Source organism: Oryza sativa, chromosome 8 (assembly GCF_034140825.1).
Source record: "Oryza sativa Japonica Group chromosome 8, ASM3414082v1".
NCBI classification, from domain to species: Eukaryota; Viridiplantae; Streptophyta; class Magnoliopsida; order Poales; family Poaceae; genus Oryza; species Oryza sativa.
Window position 1 is genome coordinate 15,186,228 of NC_089042.1, and position 21,007 is coordinate 15,207,234.

The 21,007-nt window shown below is 38.9% G+C and overlaps 1 protein-coding gene across 3 annotated transcripts; it reads left to right on the forward strand.

Annotated features, from left to right (window-relative positions):
* The first annotated feature begins 5,171 nt into the window (after window positions 1–5,171).
* On the forward strand, window positions 5,172–20,657 carry LOC4345309 (protein ENHANCED DOWNY MILDEW 2). Of its 3 annotated transcripts, none has more exons than XM_015794454.3 (19): window positions 5,172–5,303; window positions 5,557–5,993; window positions 6,084–6,180; window positions 6,851–6,898; window positions 6,989–7,212; window positions 8,773–8,869; window positions 8,962–9,057; window positions 9,703–9,950; window positions 10,038–10,121; window positions 10,193–10,642; window positions 12,286–12,430; window positions 12,522–12,623; window positions 13,083–13,175; window positions 14,714–14,755; window positions 17,293–17,403; window positions 18,170–18,241; window positions 18,614–18,732; window positions 18,834–18,897; window positions 18,982–20,657. In XM_015794454.3, exons 2-19 carry the CDS (start codon window positions 5,584–5,586, stop codon window positions 20,413–20,415), a joined length of 3,936 nt encoding a protein of 1,311 aa, XP_015649940.1. In that variant the 5' UTR covers window positions 5,172–5,303; window positions 5,557–5,583; the 3' UTR covers window positions 20,416–20,657. The 3 variants fall into 3 exon arrangements, with proteins under 3 accessions (XP_015649940.1, XP_015649941.1, XP_015649942.1); XM_015794455.3 differs by having other exon boundaries at window positions 5,172–5,275; XM_015794456.3 differs by having other exon boundaries at window positions 5,172–5,211.
* The last annotated feature ends 350 nt before the right edge of the window (window positions 20,658–21,007 follow it).

Sequence of the window (21,007 nt, forward strand, 5' to 3'; positions counted from 1 at the left end):
CTACGCTCAGCACCCGCCGTCCCCCTCCTCCCCTCCTCCCTTCCTCTGCACACTGACGCCATCTGGGCCCTCCCTCTAGGTGCAGCAACAGTCGTCGCCCTCGACGCTAATGCCGTGCGCAGTAGCCACTGCCGCCCCCGTGCACCGACGATCCTGCCCCTCCCTTCCTTCGCACGGCGGTGCCACCGTGGCCCTCCCTCTGAGTGCAGCAACCGCCGCCGTGCACCGCAGCCACTGTCGTCCCTGATGCCACGTCCAACCGAGCTCCCCTGCTTGTCGGCGCTACCTCCATCAGTGCGCCGGTGGCACGGCAAATCCCCTTCTACGCGTGCCACCGCTCGCGCCGAGAGGATGCAATGTGTGCTGCCACCGAGTTGAATGGATGGAGTTGGACTGAATGAGAGAGAGAGAGAGGAGGAATTGGGCTGAATGGATAGGGTTCAACCCTCTTCGAGGGTATTTTGGTCCGTTCGAATAGTAAATATATTTGTTTATCTTTTTTTATCTAAATGAAGCCTTAACGGTGTATGGAAATAGTGTCAGACGGGAGGTTCGATTTTGAAAAGCAGGGTCAGGTTGGTAGTTGGGTTTCGAAACATGGTCAAATAAGCAGTTGTTCCATACTTTATTGGTAGCCTTGTGCATTTTAAGTCAGTTCGCTGTTACATTTGATCCTATGCTTTGCTTCGTATCTTTCGATATGTTGCCAGCTTGTCTTTTCCATGTTGCTTGCTGTTTCTTATATTGGCTGGTTTGAGAGTTACAATGGGGCTTTGGTTGTTGTTTGCTTGAATTATAGAGTTGTATACTTGTATATGTCTTGAATTTGCTAGATATGGCTTGTTGAAGTAGTGAGCTGCATTGAAGTTGCGGTAGAAGCTACAACAACTGTTGAAGGCTTTTTTTTCTTGGGTTAATTGGATCAAACCGAAATTTCGGCAATTTGACCCTTTTTAAAAACTGGTTACAAGAATGGACTGGGCTAAAAATTATCATTTATTTCGTACATACTAAAGGACAGTTACTCCTATAAAATAATAAGATATAATAATATATGCATGGAGTCACATTAACACTTTTAGCCATTAGAGATATTCGATGGATGAGTGGGATCCATAAACACATAAATAACCGCTCATCCTCAGTGTATCTATAATCACGGTTGACACTTTACATTATATTAACCACGATGCCGTGGTGGTGAGTAAGAGAGATATTCGATGAATTAGCTTGTCAGTCAACTTCAACCTAAGATATGCCCGATAAACCACTCGAAGACGGCAACCAAATGTGTTACATATCTTAGAAGACATGACCAAAACGCTGCATTCCACGATCATCTCAATTACTCAAAACTCTCACTCATGCTTAGCTAGTCCCTAGGAAAAGCGACTAGCCTCACACTTTCATCGCAAGCAAATGATAGCACAACAAGTACTTAATATTACATAATAGAGTTCATAAGCCCTTCATACATCACAAAATATAGTAGCGAAAGTCTCAATACATAAATAAAACAAAAGACAACACCCATGGTTAGCAACAACCCACAAGGCAACCAACCGGGCAAGAGCTAAGCTGCAACTACTCACTACCCTCGATGGGATAGTAGTAGGACACATCAATGTCGCCGGAGTCCTTACCTGAAAATAGCAACATGTGTACGAATGGTACTCTGCAAGACTTACATAATATATAATGGTAGAACAAAATAACGCTCCATCAGAGCCAGAAAGTGCTGATAGTTGAAGATGATGAAGTGGTGATGTTGCCCCTAAATAATGTGCACCGCCGTCATTGTATGGATTTGGCAAAATTTGCCCTAGGACACCAAAAAAATGTGTAATTGGCTGGGAGACACTGCAAAATCGCGTCGCTGCTGATGGACACCACAAAATTTGTGTAATTTGTTATAGGACACCCAAGACAATATTTTATCATTTCTTATTAAAAAGAGGAGAGAGAAATATCAAAAAGACAAAATCACACTTAGCACTATCTATTCCCCATTGCCGGTAGCTGTTTCCCAGCGCCGCTCGCCAACCGCCGCCGGGCTCTTTGACCGTCATCGAAGTTGTCACCGCCGCCCGCTTCCCAATGCCGCTTACCGCTGCCTCCGACCATCATTGAAGCCGCCGCCCGCTTCCTAGCGTCGCTACCTCCGCCATCACTGCCGCTGTCGAAGCCACTGCCACCGGGCTCGCTAACCGTCATCGAAGTCCCCGTCTCCACGCGCTACTCACTAACCGCCATCAAACCCGCCACTACCGCCATCGGCCATCGTCGAAGCCGTTTCCTCCACTGCCACCACTGTCGTTGAAGCCGCTGCTGCCCAGGCTCATCGACCATCATCGAAGCCATCGCCAAGCTTGCCAGCCACTGCCGAAGCCACTACCCTGGGGCTCGCCAGCAATCATCGAAATCAGTACCGGGCCTGTCTGCACCGGGTTAGGAGTGTGGACGGGGCGGGCGGGGGGGGGGGAGGGGTGGCGTGAGGAGCAAAAGTGTGACTATGGTGGGGTTAGATAGGGCCGAGGGCAATTTTATCTTTTTAAAATTTCTCTCTCCTGTTTTTGCTCGGAAATAATTAAATATTGTCTTGGGTGTCCTATAGCAAATTACATGAATTTTATGGTGTCTATCAGCAGCGACGAGATTTTACGATGTCTTCTAGCCAATTACATAAAATTTGGGTGTCCCGTGGCAAATTTTCCCTATGGATTTTGGTGTATGCTATGTAGTGTTTACTATTTATAAAATATAATTAGTGGCAGTGGCCACTTCCATTTCAAGAATATTGTGCTATTTATCTTCTTGCTTTGAGATATCAATATAATGTTCTTCCCTATTTATTTCATAGACATACAATTCATATGTATGGAAAAATGTGTGACCTTTAGGAAGCAAGAGCTACTGCAAATGGCAAAATAAAATAACACTCCAGGAGAGCCAAAAGTGGTGATAGTTGAAGATGATGAAGTGGTGATATTGCCACTAAATAATGTGCACTACTGTCATTGTATGGATTTTGGTTTATGCTATGTAGTGTTTACTATTTATCAAATATAATTAGTGACGATGGCCACTTCCATTTCAAGAATATTGTGCTATGTATCTTCTTGCTTTGAGATATCAACCTAATATTCTTCCACTATTTGTTTATTATACATAGCAATTCATCTGTATGGAAAAAGCATGGCAACCAACATTTTATACAAGCCAGCTATGCTTTCTATTGGTTATCATTTACCCGACTTGAGTGGCTTAGCTCACCTGACATTACCAATCCTATTAGAATCAATTAATCTTTGTACATCATCTGTAAAGAAGTAAACTGAATTACCTTATTTTACATCACCATTTCAGGAGCAATTGTTTTTTTTTAATGCACATGATCAATTCTTGGTTTTATTCTTTAGGTATATTTCTTACCTTAGCTTAGTGTTCTCTGAATGGTTCTAATTAATTCATTGCTTACTTCCTAACAATGTTCACCCATTTTTGTCGAACAAAATATTGACAGCAACACAAACGACTCATAGGTGATGGGACTACAACCGCATCTATTATGGCTTGCAATATGTAAAAATTGGGCCTTCTGAGTGTTAATTTAGGGGAAAACCAGTAATTAAGGAAGATATAGATAAGTTGAGAAACATGAAAATAAGTCAAGGTCTATGAAGGGCAGTGGTCATAAAAAGATGAGCTGCTTGCATAGGATGATTTGGGTGTTCTCATTGTACAAACCAGATACCCTAGCTCACTGCATGAGGAAGGCATATCATCTTGAGCATTTCTTTTCTTATTTCTTTTCTATTTTACCTGTTGCTACTATATCTGCTGGAAAAGTCCAACCTCTGCTTCAAATAAGCTGTATTTTGTAATTTTTAAGTGCTATTTCAGAATGTTTTCTTTTCCAATTAATTTGCTACCCGAAAACCATGTGCCTTATGTTTAACAGGATTTGTGCTTGGTAAGACCTGTTCAATTTTCAACTGTATTCTATAGAAAAATTAAGTTGAAGTAAAGTGGAATTTTTTAGATGAAGAAAATTGGCATGTTGAATTCCTCTAAACCGTGAGCATAGTGATCATAGAAAAGTGGAAATTCCAGCTGAACATGCTAGCAATCTCACAGAAGAAGTGAGCATAGTGACTTTCAGCCACAGATACTTCAAAGCTGTCTCTTTTTTTTTACCAATGAAATATTTCTGTCTAGTTATCCTTTTGTCCTCGGAGGCACTCAAATGGAGCTTTGGAATTTCTGCTAATGAAGGCGAATGGTGCATTGCATCTTATATTGTCACTCTAGGAATAAACAGTGCAAGCTTTTTACGTAAAGAATTTATATGGAGTGCTGTATAAAAAATGGTCGCATTTATTATTCTACTTTTGCATATATATTGCCAAAACGTATTTTGCACGTGCACGATATCTAGTTCTCTGAAATGGATCTTCCAACAGAAATAGAAAGATTTCCTTTCCATTGAAAGTCCTTCCAAAAAGTGAGAAACACTAATAATAAAAGAGTGGTACTATACATACAACTCATGAATACGACTACCACTCACCTCATGGCACTAAGACCCTATTTAGATGGGAATAAAACTTTTAAGTCTCTATCACATCAGATGTTTGGATATTAATTATAAATATTAAACGTAGACTATTAATAAAACCCATCTATAATCTTGGACTAATTCGCGAGACGAATTTATTGAGCCTAATTAATCCATGATTAGCCTATCTGATGCTACAGTAAACATTATCTAATTATGGATTAATTAGGCTTAAAAAATTTGTCTCGCGAATTAGTTTTCATTTATGTAATTAGTTTTATAAGTAGTCTATATTTAATACTCTAAATTAGTGTTTAAATACAGAGACTAAGTTAAGTACCAGATCTAAACACCACCTAATCAGTTTATTACTGGAATATTTTCACGTGGGTTCAAGTCTTTCACAGCATGTACAAGTCGTATGCATAGTATGATTCTGGCAACAAAACGTGTCTGCTTTGCGTGCCGAAGCCTCACGAACGCTCGCGTAAACAAAAAAAGAAACCCTCAAAAACCGGAGCCCGAGTCTGAGTCTGAGTCTGACTGACCACGCGGGCCCACCCCCCTCTCCTCTCCCCTGTCCTTATCATCGTCCCAACCACCCGCGCGAGGCGGGCGAGTCGAATCGAAACCGAAGCCAGAATCTCTCTAGGGTTCGTTCCCTTCTCGCGATCCTCCCCCACCTCTCACCTCCCGCGCCCCAGTCTCCGTCCGCCGGTTAATCTCGATCCCTCCCCCACCGCGGGTGTGCCCTCCTCGCTCTCTTTTTTTAGGGATTTTTTTCTAGGGTTTTGGTAGAATTTTGGGTCTTCAGTTGTTTCTAGTCCCCTTCAGGCGATTTAGTTGGGTATCCTTTTCTCCGTGGAATTCCCCATGTGGTTTCTTCTTCGATGGGAATCCTCTGCTTTGCTTGGACGCATAATAAGATGATTCGTTTATGAATCTTGTGCAATGCGCCTGATTTTTCATTTCTCTTTGTTTTTTTTTGCCCCCCTCAGATCGCGGATTGGGATACTGCGGCGACCATGATGTCATCGGACGACGACCTTGAGCCGCAGCTCAAGGCGGTGGAGAATTACTACTTCGTTGACGACAACGATGTGCCGGTATCCTTCGATGTCCTGCCGTTCCAGTTCGATGCGGCCGAGGGGGTCGCGTCGTTCAAGAAGGATGTGTACCTGCGGGGGTTCACCGACGGCGGCCTCCAGAAAGTCTACAAGCAGGTGGTTGCCTGGAAGCTAGTCCTAGATGGAGACTCGCCTGAGATCGCGGTGCTTTCGACGGAGGGCAGTTGGATTGCCCTGCTGAAGCCGAGGCCTAGCTACGAGGAGACCATCCGGTCTGTACTGATCACTGTCGAAATGCTTCACTTCGTCCGAAGGAGGCCAACGGATTCCGAGAAAGACATGTGGGATCACCTCTATGGGGTTTTTGAGTATGTGCTAAATACATTATTTACTTTATTTGTTTTTGGGTAGTCATAATTAGGTCCTAATGACCTTACTAGTGCTTTCTTGCATCACAGGAGATTTGTGGTTAGGCCCTTAGAAGATGACTTTGCTAATCATCAGAATTTAATAAAACTCTTTGCTCAGAGGGACCCAGATTTAGCAAATTCACAGGTATGCGATTCTTCAAATTCTTATTGTGGGCTACTTGGAGTTCAGGTGAATTTTTGTGTTCCATAGGATTTAGTCCAAAATGTGTACTGGTAAATTCTGTCATATTGCATACAGACAAATTGTGTCATGTCCCCTCATAACTTCTTGAAGTATTTCCCATACAATGGGTTCCTTGTCCCAAATTTTCCTTTTAGCAATCCTAACATTAGAAGTAGCACGTTTCGTGATTAAATCGCGAATTACAAATAGCTGAAAAAGCTTTATTGCTATCTCTAGAGGTAAAACCCACATTGATGTAATAATGAAAGTGAAGGACCCACAACAATGACAACGCCCCGAGTAAAGATGACCTGATTTATATTGCAGGATTTACAGCTTTTGCTGTACCATCGTAATAGGTCAGCGTCAGTGTCAAAGTTATCTTTTACTGTCCATGCCGCCCCCCTTGTACTTATCAGACATGCTGTTCGCTTTTAGCACTCCCGCTTGTTTTTGCATTCTGTATACTTATTATTTTATTGCATGCCTGCACCCATAGCACTTGTTTCTTGTACTGCTTATTTCATCCTTGCACCATTTACCAATTTTACGGTTTTAGCAACGTACATCTAACATCTCTTAAAATTCTTTATTTATTGCTCACAAGATTATCTTTCATAATTTCTGGCAGGTTTTGCAAGTCTTCATCAAAGACAAGATTATGGAAAAGACCAATGAGGTAGCTCAGGTTTCTCCTTCCTAATACTTTAGTGGCCTTTAAAGTATTTATTTAGTCTCTCTATTCACTTTTCTTTTGATTTTCAACTAGGTTGGTTCAAATAATCTGGATAATAAACGAGAGCCAGACATTAAACAAGAGCCAGACATTAAACAAGAGCCGGTTGCTGCTGGTGATGAAATGGAGGAGATAGTTGAAGAAGGCATTCCAGATGCACCAAGCAATGATGATGATGATGATGAAGAGGATGAGGAGGATGGAGATTTGTTTGATTCAGTTTGTGCTATCTGTGATAATGGAGGGGAGCTGTTATGGTATGCGCTCTTCTACTTTCCTTAAGTGCCATCAAGTATTTTCATGACCTACATGCATATTACAGAAACTTAGGAATTAGCAGGACTTCTAAGGATGATACGTATGAAACTTTTTAGTAACTAAATCTACTTCGTGACAAAATATAAATTAATAGTTGTACATCATATCCTTTTTATTTCTTGTTTCATAGGTGCACTTAACATCGCTCTACGTCGAGGATACACAACTTTGATGCATAACATTTTTACTTGTGGTAGTATTTGTTGTGAATCACTGTATAGCTAATTTCAAAACAAACCCCAGCTGGGCAAGCATTTATAGATGTTCATGTAAAGATCTAGTTGTCTATGCTTTTTATCAGTACCTGATTATCTGCGGAGGAGTTTCCAGACATTGCAGGGTGCTAGTATGTAAATTCTGTCATTTATTGAAACATGTTCCTTTCTACACTTGGGAGATAAATCTGTTAGGTTGATTCAGTATTTCCATGCGTTAAGTACAAAAAAAAAAAGACCTACAGTTTGGTTGTTCTTGGAAACTGACACAAGTATCAATTGGCCAAGGATAGATTGGCACTAGAAAGTACAAATGCTTGTGTTATGAGTAAAGATCAGGTAATCTGTACTTTCTGTTCAGGCCGTGTTATGGTTATCATGGTTTTTGCTTTGAGGCCTTATGGGCTTATGTGCGGACCATGTTGCTGCAGTTTCCACAAAAGAAACAGAAAAAGAAATAAAAGAAGGTGGAAGTGGCAAATAAGAGAAGATAAAAACAAACCAGTGGCAAACAAGGGAACATTAATTTTCTGATGGAAAACAAGGGATTGGGTTAATGTTCAATACTCCCTCCGTCCCATAATATAAGGGATTTTGGGTGGATGTGACATATCCTAGTACAATCAATCTGGACATACGGTATGTCCAGATTTATTGTACTATCATGTGTCACATCCACCCAAAATCCCTTATATTATATGACGGAGGGAGTAGTAAATAAGGAATTTTTTCCATGATTGGAGGAGCAAGGGTGCTATACCTTACAAACATTTTGTAGCTTTGGTCAAGATTTGGCCTTCACTTGGTAAGTTTCCAACTTTGGTAAGGTTGCACTGAAGAGTGCTTCCTTTCCAAAACTTGGCCAGTTCATGGACTAAGCAAGCTTTGGTAATTCCAATTTTCCATAAGATATCATAATGGGAATTCTATTTATGTACATGCACAATTGTAAGCATCGAAGTGTTTTGTAATTTTGTTCGAGGACTTTAAAACAGATTGAAGATGTGTTGTTTTGTTTGAATTTGAATCTTTATAAATCTTCAAGCACATTTGAAATTTGATGATGGCAATAGAGCATGAAACTGCATGTATATCTAAACAGAGTTATTAACCCACATGATATGGAAAAACAAAATTCTTAGCAAATGATTCCTGTTTTTATTTTTCCCTAGAACAGATGGTGTATTTTTGTTGGATACCATGAACATGGAATATTACTATGTTCCTACATTTTTCATCAGTTTTCTGATCTCAATAATGTATTCTTGTGCTGGTTTGTTGTAGCTGTGAAGGTCCGTGTATGAGGTCCTTCCATGCAAAAATAAGAGATGGTGAAGATTCTTACTGTGCAACCCTAGGGTACACAAAGGCAGAAGTCAAGGTAGTTCGGAACTTTACTTTTAAAGAGCACTGATACTTCATTCTTGCTCTTTTTTCCAGATTGTAATGTTATACTTTTCTAATGTTTTCTAGGCACTAAAAAATTTTGTGTGCAAGAATTGTGACCATAAGCAGCACCAATGCTTTGTCTGTGGAGAGTTGGAGCCTTCGGATGGGCCAAATGCCAAGGTATTTGACTTCATGAAACAAAACCTTGTGGATGTATGACAGACATCCTTCATACAAAAGGACAACATCCTTTTTCTTAAAAAAAAGAAAGACAGTTCCAACTTACAATATGCATCACTGGAGAATAAAAATCGTTCATATAATTCATAGTTTGTGGTAGACTGGTAGTTTTGTGTCACCCTTAGATTTTTAGCACCAAGAATCATTACAGGCATTGATTGATTTGTATAGATGGATTCATTGTCGATACTTGGGAACAACAGTTAGCTGCCTTGTCTTCAATCAAAACAGGATAGGTATGAATGAAATAAGAGTGGGAAGGTTGGTTTGTAGCTATAGGTAAAATACACTAGTTCACCAATTTCCAACTGGTTGTACAAATTCTTATACTGCTTGTAAAAGGGAAAAAAAGCATCTTCTAGCCTCTGTATTCTCGTACTGTCTTCAATAGGAAATGGTAGTACGCATTGTGACTTGCCATCTTCTAGTTGAGCTTTTTAAACTTAATTTAATAAAACTAAATGCCATTTTAATAAAACTACAAAAGCTTTTCCATACAAGCTGTCAAGTTGTTCATTATGAGTCTATCTTAATCCTAAGTCATTTTTTTAATTTTAAAATGTTGACGCTTGCAAATTTCTTTAGGTATTTCTCTGTAATAATGCAACCTGTGGGCATTTCTACCACCCAAGATGTGTTGCGCAATTGCTTCATCCTAACAGCAGAAATGAGGCTTCCGAAATGGAGAAAAAGATTATGGCTGGGTTTTCATTTACATGCCCTGTACATTGGTGCTTTCATTGTAAAGGTCTAGAAGACAGGACTCAAGAACCACTGCAATTTGCTGTTTGCAGACGCTGCCCAAGATCGTATCATAGAAAATGCTTGCCAAGGTTTTATTTTTTACATTTTTAGTTCCCTGTCTGAGTTCATTGCATATGACATTCCTTGGTCTTCTCACTCCTGAAATTATTTTACAGGGAAATTTCCTTTGAAGATATTAACACGCAGGGCATCATAACCCGTGCATGGGAGCTTTCAAAAAGAATTCTGATCTACTGCTTGTATGTAAACTTTCTTGTGATATTTCTGTTCTGATTGCATGGAGAAACTAACATCTGATTAACTGTTACAGGGACCATGAAATAGACCTTGATATTGGAACACCACCCAGAGACCATATAAAGTTTCCTCATGTTGAAAAATCAGCTTATTCTGCAAAGAAGAAAGTCAAAGAATTAGCTGAGAAGAAAAGACGGATTTGTGATGATTCATATGTTTCTGAACCTTTACAGAAGCGCGCAAAGTTAAATGAGAAGTTTAATGCAAAAGGTGACAAATCTAAAAAAGCTGGTGTGAAAAGTGAATTTGAGGAAGTTCTTGAATCTGAAAAGAAAAAAACAAGGAGCCTGAAAAAGAGAACACAGCCTGAAGAACCTTTGGTTGAGTGTGCTGCTGCTGCTGCTGCAAACAATGCAAATCGACCTGTGAAAGAACGAGAAAAAGAATTAGGGACTTCATCGTTGGATATGGGGAAGATACCTCTTAGCTCTTTCCCTATTGTGGATAGTGAAACGGAGAAGAGGTGAGTCAGTTGGATATATTGTTTCATGTAAACAGACTATAACAGCGAGGGCAACAGAATATTTTTCTTCTCCTCAAGGCAAATATGTTAGTGGTTGGTGATGGATGCTATTTCGTTTAGAGTATAATTGAACATAGCTCATCAAGCCAATCCTTCTTTCCTTCTATGTCTACCTTCTACATCCTACTAAATCCCTGAGCAAAACCCAGGCCAAGCAGGGCTGATGTAAAATAGGCATAAAGTTGGATTTGCTAAGTTTTGTCTACTTTCGCTAGACAGCCTATCGTTTACGCATTCTCCATTAAAAAAAGTGAAGTCACATTCTCCATTAAAAAAAGTGAAGTTTTGTCTACTTTCGCTAGACAGCCTAGACAGCCTGTCATTTACGCATTCTCCATTATTATAAAATGAGCAAATAAGTTGCAAATGAGTTGTTTTGAAGGCCCCAGTGATATTGATATTTCTGTCCAGCCCTGCTTCTAAATCCAGGCTTGTTAAGCCATCCAGTTCAGGGTCTGGCTGAACCTATTTTGCTCAGATCTACTCATGCTACCACTATACAATAAATGATAATGGTGAGATGGTGAGAGTTATACAACAGGTAATGGTGAGATGGTGAGAGTGCCTGCATATGTTTATATTTTATCAGGAGGAGAAGACAGTTCATTCCTTCAAATGCTTATATTTTGTCAAGAGGAAAAGACAATGCTTATATTTTGTCAAGAGGAAAAGACTTACCCAATTATTGTTCCTGAGGATTGTTATTGTCTCATAATTTATATTTGTAACAGGATCTGCACTCTCTGATCTAGGATTAGTTGTCTACAAAGGTATATACATAGGATTAGTTGTCTACAAAGGTATATACATGAAGTAGAATTGGAAAGGTTGCAGAGGCTCTGCTTCATTGGTGTTTGCGTACTGTTAGAACCAGTCAAACCATGAAAAATAAGTTCCAACTCTTCTCTCTCTTGCATCTTCTATTATGTTTTGTTAAAATAGGTAGTATTAAGCTTTTACAATCATAACATGTTAAACTCCATTTGCAATACACAATAATAAAAAGAAAATGTTCCATCGCATATGGTGTTGGGTATATTGAATTAAAAGCACAATAAGTTGATGAACAAACCAAAAGATTGTGCAAGTTGCAAATATTCTTTTGGTTACATTATTTAGCATGTTAGCTCCAGTGTCGTGTGTATGATGCTAGGCACAGGCATAACTAGCTCGTTCTTCACATGCTTCACTGCCAGAAGGTCTCTTTGTGCTCTATCACAGTAAGGTCTCACTTATTGTCCAAGGGAACATGTGGCTTTGTGGGTTTGTAAAGGTATGCTTCAATACATACTGTTCGTGACCACAAGTGGGGCTGAAACATAGACCTGTGAGCTAGATTCTTACCATTGTTATCTACAAACTCATGTACATTTGTAAGACTTCAAAACCTAAGCAGATGATATTTGTAATTATGCATCCAACAACAATCTTAATTATATCCTTTTGGTGTAGCATTCCTTTTTTGTTTTACCTTATTATCATAATTAATTTCCAAAACTTTTTTTTTGTTTTACCTTATTATCATAATTAATTTCCAGATTTGAGACTCCTAGTTGATTATGATTTTTATTGTTCTATATTAGGATATCAGCTTTGGTAGAAAAGGAGGTCTCTTCCTTAACAGTGGCTGATATCTCTAGAAGGTGTGTCATTCCTTCAACTTATGCATGCTCTGGCCGGCAGATTGACAAAATTGTTGTACGAGGCAAGCTTGAGCGTTCAATTCAGGTATGAGCAAAAATTCCAGGAGTGGTAGATTGCCAACCTGAAAATCCATCAGTACTCATTCTTATCAGCATATATTGATATGCTTTTGTAGGCAGTGAAAGCTGCTTTACAAAAACTGGAAAATGGAGGCGCTGTTGATGACGCTAAAGCAGTATGTGAATCTGAAGTTTTGAGGCAGTTAACAAGATGGCATGTATGTGGATACTCTGCTTTTGATATCTCTCTTAATAATGATCTTCCTTAGGACCTGTGCTATGCTAATGGTAGGGCTTTCTGTTCTTCTTTCTGATCAATGCAAACATAAATTCTAATACATTTCCCATCATCCACTGAAACTATCCATGGAAGCTGTAAGTTAACAATCCTAATAAGTTTATCTTTTGCGTCTTATTAAACATAATTTTGGCATCCTAATCTTTTTTCATCTCTTCATTCATGAATATGCTGTCAAAAGACGTAGGTCAATGTTGTGTATTGGATATCATGTAAAGAAAATATTAAGTCTGAAGAGTGGTGGAAGTACTTCTTAGATGTTACTGTATCTGGCTATTATGCTGATCTTAAGTTTCTCATCAGCTGCAAAACATATTACGCCACTAGCTTCCCAGTGCACTAATTAAATACTATGTTCTATATATCATGTTTTGACCAGAATAAGCTCAGAGTTTACCTTGCACCTTTCATTCATGGCATGCGCTACACGTCTTTTGGACGCCATTTTACAAAGAAGGAGAAGCTCATTGAGGTATATTCATATCCGAAGCCTATTTTGGATTGCATAATGAACTTTTTTACTGGAGTTCACAGAATATGTTACTTTTCACATTGGCATGGCTTACAGGATGAAAGTATGTTTCATAATTCCTATTTCTTGTATTATCAATCTAGATATTATGTTGGTCGAAGTTAGGTTGCATTTTGAACAAAATATCATCTATTTTTAAAATGTTGTATGAAAGGTTTTTCTTATTGGATTCCTACATGGGCTTGAAGTCAGAGGCCTGGCCCTAACAAACATATCTCATATAACATGGACTCTAACTACTGTTAAAGAACTACTAATGAAAGGAAACTTATCAATCTAACAATATGACATGTAAGTATTGCAGTAAGTGCTAGTTGTGAATTTCTTGACTATTTGGCTGGAAAGCATCATGTCAGCAACATTCACTGTTTGTTCCAGAAAAAAAAAAGTATACGACAGTTCAGCTCATATATGCATGTTTCCCAGTTTTTCCTACTTGCTTGGCTGATTTTGGGCTTCAAGGTTTGGCAATCAAAGCTGCACCCAGCACAGCAGTCCCAGCTGTAGTTTTGACAATTATGTGCTCTCTCTGAAAATCATGCCTTAAGAAACATATCAAAAGAACAAATAAAATGAAACAGAAATAACCTTTATCACCAGTGGAACCCCAATTACAATTGTTCTACACGTAATTAACAATATTAACTTCTTTTGCTATTGTTAAGTTAGTGCTTTCTTTGGTATTGCCATTGCCATCTGGTTAAAATAGCTCTGATGATATTTTGAGAGCGTGAAGGACTCCCTACTTTTGCATGATTATTCCGTTCTTCCCAACTTCCCTTTCTTCTCTAACCCTGGTATGGTCTTCATATAGTTTCAGCACAAACTCATTTTCACTTGCGCTGCTCCTAACCACCACCATGCTGACCCAGACCAAATCTGGCCCCCTTGCCTATCGCTATTGCTTCAAACTGTTAAGTATTCTTGAGAGAACTACTCCCTCCATCCCAAAATGTAAGCATTTCTAGAGATCTTCATGGGAATTAAGAAAGTAGTTGGAATTGAGTGGTGGAAGGTTGTGATTGGTTAAATGGGGAATGGTTGTGTTTGGTTAAATTGAGGAGGTAGATGGAGAAATAGCTATATTTTGGGCAAATTTGAACTCTAGAAATAGCTCCATTCTGGGACGGAGGGGAGTACATACTAATATTAATCAACAGTGTTTGTTCAGATGGCATTGCTAAAATGAAACAACAATATAAAACCTTAACAGGTAGTAGACAAAAAGAAAATTGCATATTTTTACTGGCAGATTGGATAATATAACACCTTAACAGGTAGTAGACAAAAATAAAATTGCATATTTTTACTGGCAGATTGGATGAGAAGGGGTTTCCTTGCTTACAAAAGGACAATTAATTCTACACTGATTATTTCTGTTTTCTTCATAATTTATTATTTGTTATAACCTTCTACACCGTTCTTGAGAGTTATATAGTCTGCCATTGAGGCATTGACTTATGTATTTCTTGGTACAGATTGCCGAGAAGCTTCATTGGTATGTGCAACCTGGAGATATGGTACGTTCACTTTGTCATGTAACAACCAACAAGTATGCATAGTAATATAGTGTAGATAACATCCATATGTATATGTATGAAACATTTTCAATTGATTTAGCTAGTGTTCTGAGATTAACAAAAAACCTACTGATAACTGTTGCCATTTGTCTAGTCCACTCTATCTATTCATGAAAGTGTGCAACTTATCCCAAGTTGTACTAATTAATTAATGGTCATCTATTCATGAAAGTGTGCAACTTATCCCAAGTTGTACTAATTAATTAATGGTCCTAAGTGATTCTTTTGTCAAGTTCAGAGTAGCACTTAATCAGTAAACTATATAACCAGAAGCCCCTACAGGTCTACACTATCCAAAACTATCTAGATGACCCTTTCAATTGATTTTGCACATGTAGCTTACTGATGATGTTGATTTTGCTTATGTGGAATGCCATACCACTCAAACCTTCTTTTTGCTTCCCTTCCTTCTTTCTGTATCAAGTTTGGGTAGAGTGTGTCCTTCCCTTCCTTCTTTCTGTATCAAGTTTGGGTAGAGTGTGTCCTTGGTTGCTCTGCAAACCTCCTGGGCATTCCTAACCAATAAATTCATATCTAGGAAGCACCAACCTTCATGAAATAGAATTTATTTATTTATTCTCAAAAATGCAGGACTGCGCTTCATTTCATTAGAAGGAAAAATTGAAAGTAATTACAAAGGAGAGGAGCAAAAATGTCCTCCCACATAACACACTCACACTACACGTCGCCACTATGATAGACAGTTGAATGTTTCTATGAAAAAAAAGGACAAACAATTCAAGTATATGTAATCATGTGAATGAAGGAAATGTGCTGTGAACAAATCGATCAGAGTCCAGTATCTCATCAAATCATCACCCCTCTAACTAACAGATCACCCCTAACTAACCGTGAGTCTGTCTATTCTTGAACCATTGGTTCAAAGATAAAGAAACCGGAGAAACAAAGAAAAACAGAGCAGAACTAGGAACACAATGCATTTTCTATTGTTAGTGTAGTAAGTAAATGCAAGTCCCTTATTAAATTTGAAAGAAGATAAAAGGGACTATTTTGTAGACTGACGTGAAGTGCAGCCACAAGGCTACTTGCCATGATTTGACAAAAATCTTCCTAAGGCTGATCCTGCACAAAAGGCTTCTAAATTTTGTTTTTTCCATGTTTGCAGCCTTTTATTTAACTCCATTTTCAATTTGTTGGTAGCTGGCCAAGAATTCGATGTCCAGTGGTAGCTGATCCTTCTTGTTCTCATCTTATGATGCGTGCTCCATGCATATGATACATTCATACAACTAAAATCAATTAACACCTGCTGCTGGTGTGGCATCCTTGGTTGCTAAGCCAGCCAACATGATGTGGCCAAACCTTGCCATGCCATGATTTTAAATCTGGCATGATAGCGTTGTCTACTTGTCTTGCTGTGCCAGCTTCAGTGGCCATAGCCAAAAAGATCTAGAATTGGAATTAATATGGGATTGGGTTTATTTTTAAAATTTATGAGAAAAAAATATAAAAGAAATTTGGGATCGTTGCTGCTGATTTCAACATTCAACTGACAAAATTAGGCACAGATGGCACTCCTGTTGCACACTTGCAATAACCTGAATCTTCTGTCATCATGTGTGCTAATCTCTTCATGCTGCATTGGCTGTGCTAGTCGCATTGTATCTTGCATTGTGAATTTTGTTTTGATGCTTGATAAATAAAAACCATACAGAAGAGTAACAATGTAGATCCTGAAACACGGTAAGCACTCTTAGTGAGAGATTTAAGCATTGGCCAGTGGACACTCAATCATATTGATTGAATTGAAGGAAGAGGGTAGCTGTGCTGCTCCTGCAGCCCCCGTAGGGTGAACATGTTGAGAGGCTTTGGTGCTCTAAGGTGGGTTGTCTAAGCTAATGTTTTTGCTGGACTTTGTATAGTACTCCCTCTATCCCAAAATGAAAGCATTTCTGGAGCCACGGGCACAAGTATCAAGATAGTGGGTGGAAATGATTTGGGGGAGGTTGTGATTGGTTGAGAAGAGAAAGTAGGTGGACAAATTAAATGGAGAATGGTTGTGATTGGTTGAGATGGGAAGGGTAGGTGGAGAAATAGCTTCATTTTGGGATAAGGCCTGAGTGGTAGTAATAGCTTCATTTTTGGGACGGAGGGTCTACATATTTTATGTTATGTTTTATGTAGGTCTGTTGACTCCTTGCCCAAAGAGCGTGATAGAGAAAAATGCTAAGAAGGCACATTTGTTAACTCTTGTTTTGTTGAGAGGAAGTGGGGAAGGCAAACGAAAGAACATGGCAACTTTCTCCCCTTTTTATGTATGTACTACAATGGGCCCATACCACTGGGAATGGGCTGGCTGTGGATCTATCCTAAAACACATATTTTTTCGTAACCGCTATGCACGAGGGGAATGGTAGCGTGCTACGCGTGAGGGGAGGTAGCTTTTAAGTAGTAGAGATAAAGACAATTTTTTCAATTGTACTTTTACTCAAGTGCTTCAATTTCTGTTCAAGCAGATTGTGGATTTCTCCTGTGGTACAAATGATTTCAGTCAATTCATGAAAGAAAAGCTTGATAAAGTTGGCAAAAGATGCAACTTCAAAAATTATGATGTTATTCAACCAAAGGTATATAATTGTAAACTTTCATGGCCTTTATCCATTTTGATACATTATTAATGGAACCCTTTGAAATTCTGTGTATTTCTTTTCATTGTATTATTAGATGAATCTTGGTTCCCTTTGTAGATTCATGTATACAAAATCTTGGTCAGAATATTCATTATGGCTATGTCTGCTGCTTACTACATTAGATGGTGCTATTGGTGCCCCTTGTTATGTTAGAAATAGGTGTGTTTTGTTGGACCCAGAATGGTACAGTGCTGTGTGTTAGTGTTGGAATGAGTTATTTTTTTTCTTAATTTTTATTTAATTAATTTAAACTATTGGTTCTGGGCTGGGTTGAACCTATTTATATTTTGGATTGTAAGGTTGGCTTCATTTTTGTTTGCACATATTATGTTGCCTAGCACCTTTTGACGTCTATATCTATTTGAACTTTCCTTGTTATTACAGAAAATCTTAAGAGTTTCATTCCTGTAGTTAGCAGGTATTGATAAACATATTTAATGTATGTCCATAGGATAAATTGATCCACGCAAGTTATTCATTTCAGTTTAATAGGGTTGGTATCACCTGCATATGCACTGGTTGATACAATGTACCACACAACTCATGATAGGATGGCATTTATCGTCTGCGAGGGATGCCCTTTCTGGAGATCTTATTTCTAGTCACTTTTCTCTTAGCTAGTACAACCATTAACACATTTACTTTGAACAGTTGCGCTTCTTGTACTTTGGAACCTGATATAATTGATCATGGCACTCCGCAGAACTCTTTCAGTTTTGAAAAGAGGGACTGGATGACTGTCCGCCAAAAGGAACTGCCACATGGATCTAAACTGGTATGGTCTTTGGTCTTTCTTTTCCCTTTTATCCCTAAATAAATGTCCAGTCCCAAATTCACTACTTGGGCAATGTTGTTCAAGATTATGATCCTGACTTGAGAATACTACCCTAAATAAATCATTAGTTCCAAATTCACTACTTGGGAAAGTTCAAGATTATGATCCTGACTTGTGAATACGAGTATACAACTGTTGACATGATGACTCAGTTATGATTGCTTATGTATGTACATGTTCAATATTACAAGTCCAATTCAGGGAGTTTTGCTCTGATATCAAAATTTCACTCTCTTAAGTAAAATAGCATGTATTATTTTTAAGAAAGGACAATGTTTCATATTTTTTGTATTGTCACTAAATATTTTGTAGATCATGGGCCTTAATCCTCCTTTCGGACCAAAAGCAATGCTTGCAAACAAATTCATTGACAAGGCGTTGACCTTCAAGCCAAAGCTCATCATATTAATTGTTCCCAAGGAGGCTGAAAGGTAATGAAGATGTTTGTGGGAAGCATTGCATATCAATGTACTTTTGTTGTCACTGCTACTTTTGCACTGCTAACTGTTTCACCTCTGCTGGACGCTATCAGGTTAGATCGAAAGCAGCAACCTTATGATTTGGTATGGGAAGATGATCAAAGACTTTCTGGGAAGGTGTGCAATGCAACTTACAGCTCTACTGAGTTGTACATCTCTCCTCATGCTTGGTATAGTAACTGACTTGTTTATACATTGCAGTCATTCTATTTACCTGGTTCTTTGGATGTGAGTGACAAACAAATTGACCAATGGAACAAATCTCCACCCCCACTCTATTTGTGGAGTCGCCCTGATTGGACACAGAAGCACAAGAGAATAGCAGAACAGCATGGGCACACCAAAGCCAATGTTTTCTCCCATAATGAAGAAGATTTGGTTTATCTTTTTGAGGATAGAGCTACACAGAATCATGATGTCAATAATAAGAACTACACATCTGGAAACGGGAACTTCACTGCTGAGAAACCAGTACAAGCAGACGCCTTCCCTCCAGAAAAGCTAGTAGAAGTTGCATACGAGGAAATGAAGGTTGCTTCTAACAGAAGCAGTATGTATCAATCAGATCAAATTAGTGTTCATGATGAGAGAGATGCACATTCTGACTTGCCGATGTCTCGGCACAACAGTATGAAAGCAAAAGAGGTTTCAAATAGCTCAAGAGACAGAAGGAAATCAGATAAGACAGGACATGAAGCAGATTCCGATATGAGTATCTTGCCCTCAGATTCCAGGAATTTTCTACACAAATCAGGCAACCTTGAACCTCCAATATCAAGTAGAAGTGGATATACCTTGGAGAGGTTGAGATATCATGATAATCATTTCGATCATCTTGTAGGAGAGCACTCATCATCTAGCCTTCAGATGCCAATCTTTGAGGACAGCTATTTCAGATCTGTGAATGAATATGGAGTTGCATCTGTAGAAAATAACATTGCCCTTTCGACTGATAATGTTGGTGCCGGCTCAAGGATGTATAGTCCTGATCCAGAGCTGAACGGGTATGCTGTTGATCCTACTGTTAATGCTTATGGTTCAGTATCTGGTGGAACCGGTGGCAGCTTTTACAGGAGGCAGAACCTCGAGGATTACACCATGGACAGTAGTGAGTCTGCTCAGATGAATCCAGTTCCTGGTAGAGATGTGCAGGAATATGCAAGAACATACTATGGACACAACAGGGATGAGGTTCCCCAAACAGCAATTAACACACCTTCCATGGATATTCGAACACACATAAGAATGTACGGCAGGCACATCAGGGATGATCATACCCAAACAACCATGAACCCACCTGCCAATGATATTCGGGCACAGATAAGAATGTATGGTCAACACGCTACCTCCGATCACCAGCATGCAAGTAGATACTCTTCTGGGTCTCCAGATGCTAGATTTGAGCAGCAACCTTCTTTCACTTCATATGGAATGCCTTCTTTGGGTTCGACAGGGAGGTCGATGATGGATAGGTATAGTCCCTCCATTGATGAAACAAGCTATAGGACTGGCCAAAGAGGCCCATACAATGCTTCTGACTTTCGGAGGGATCGGCATCCTGATGACATGAATTTTGCTCTCCATAACCAGTATCCATACCCACATCCAGGTTCCTCTGGTGGCTGGCACGACTAGTAACTGAACTTTTGATGTTCACACAGAATTATGGTCTGGCATCCTCTGGCAGATGTAATATAAACAAGATAATAAAGAGATGATCTAGAGGATGCAAAGTTTTAAAAGGTAAACCATGTGTAGGAATGTTTATGTAGGTTATACCATTTGTCGTTCTTTGAGCTTTTGGAATACCAATTTTGTTTGCATTTAATGTACAAAAACTTACCTTTTGTTTTGAAATGGAACCTTTTTCGTGATAATTGTGTGAACAGTGTTTGAGCTATATATATAATAGGGATGAAAACGGTTTGAAAAACCCTATACCATTTTCGTTTTCATATTTTTTTCCTCGAAAATGGAATTGGAACGGTATACCCAGAAACGGTAACGATATTGGTAATATCGGTATATCGGAAACAGAACCATCGAAACGGAATATACTGGTATTGATCTGGAAGTCTAAAATTCATGTCCGGAATCAGCGGAGTGTGGTATAGCACATTTAATTATGCACGTAGATGATTTTTAACTTTATTCTTGCATCATCACATTACACATAACACTATTATATGATGATTAATGTTATGGTAATAAGTTTGACAAACAATAT

Bases quoted from the DNA above. Each gene is read 5' to 3' on its own strand.
- LOC4345309 (XM_015794454.3), top strand. From the start codon at position 5,584: ATGATGTCATCGGACGACGACCTTGAGCCGCAGCTCAAGGCGGTGGAG. The intron at 9,058-9,702 runs GTATTTGACTTC...AAATTTCTTTAG, and splicing joins CGGATGGGCCAAATGCCAAG to GTATTTCTCTGTAATAATGC. The intron at 14,756-17,292 runs GTACGTTCACTT...CTGTTCAAGCAG, and splicing joins ATGTGCAACCTGGAGATATG to ATTGTGGATTTCTCCTGTGG.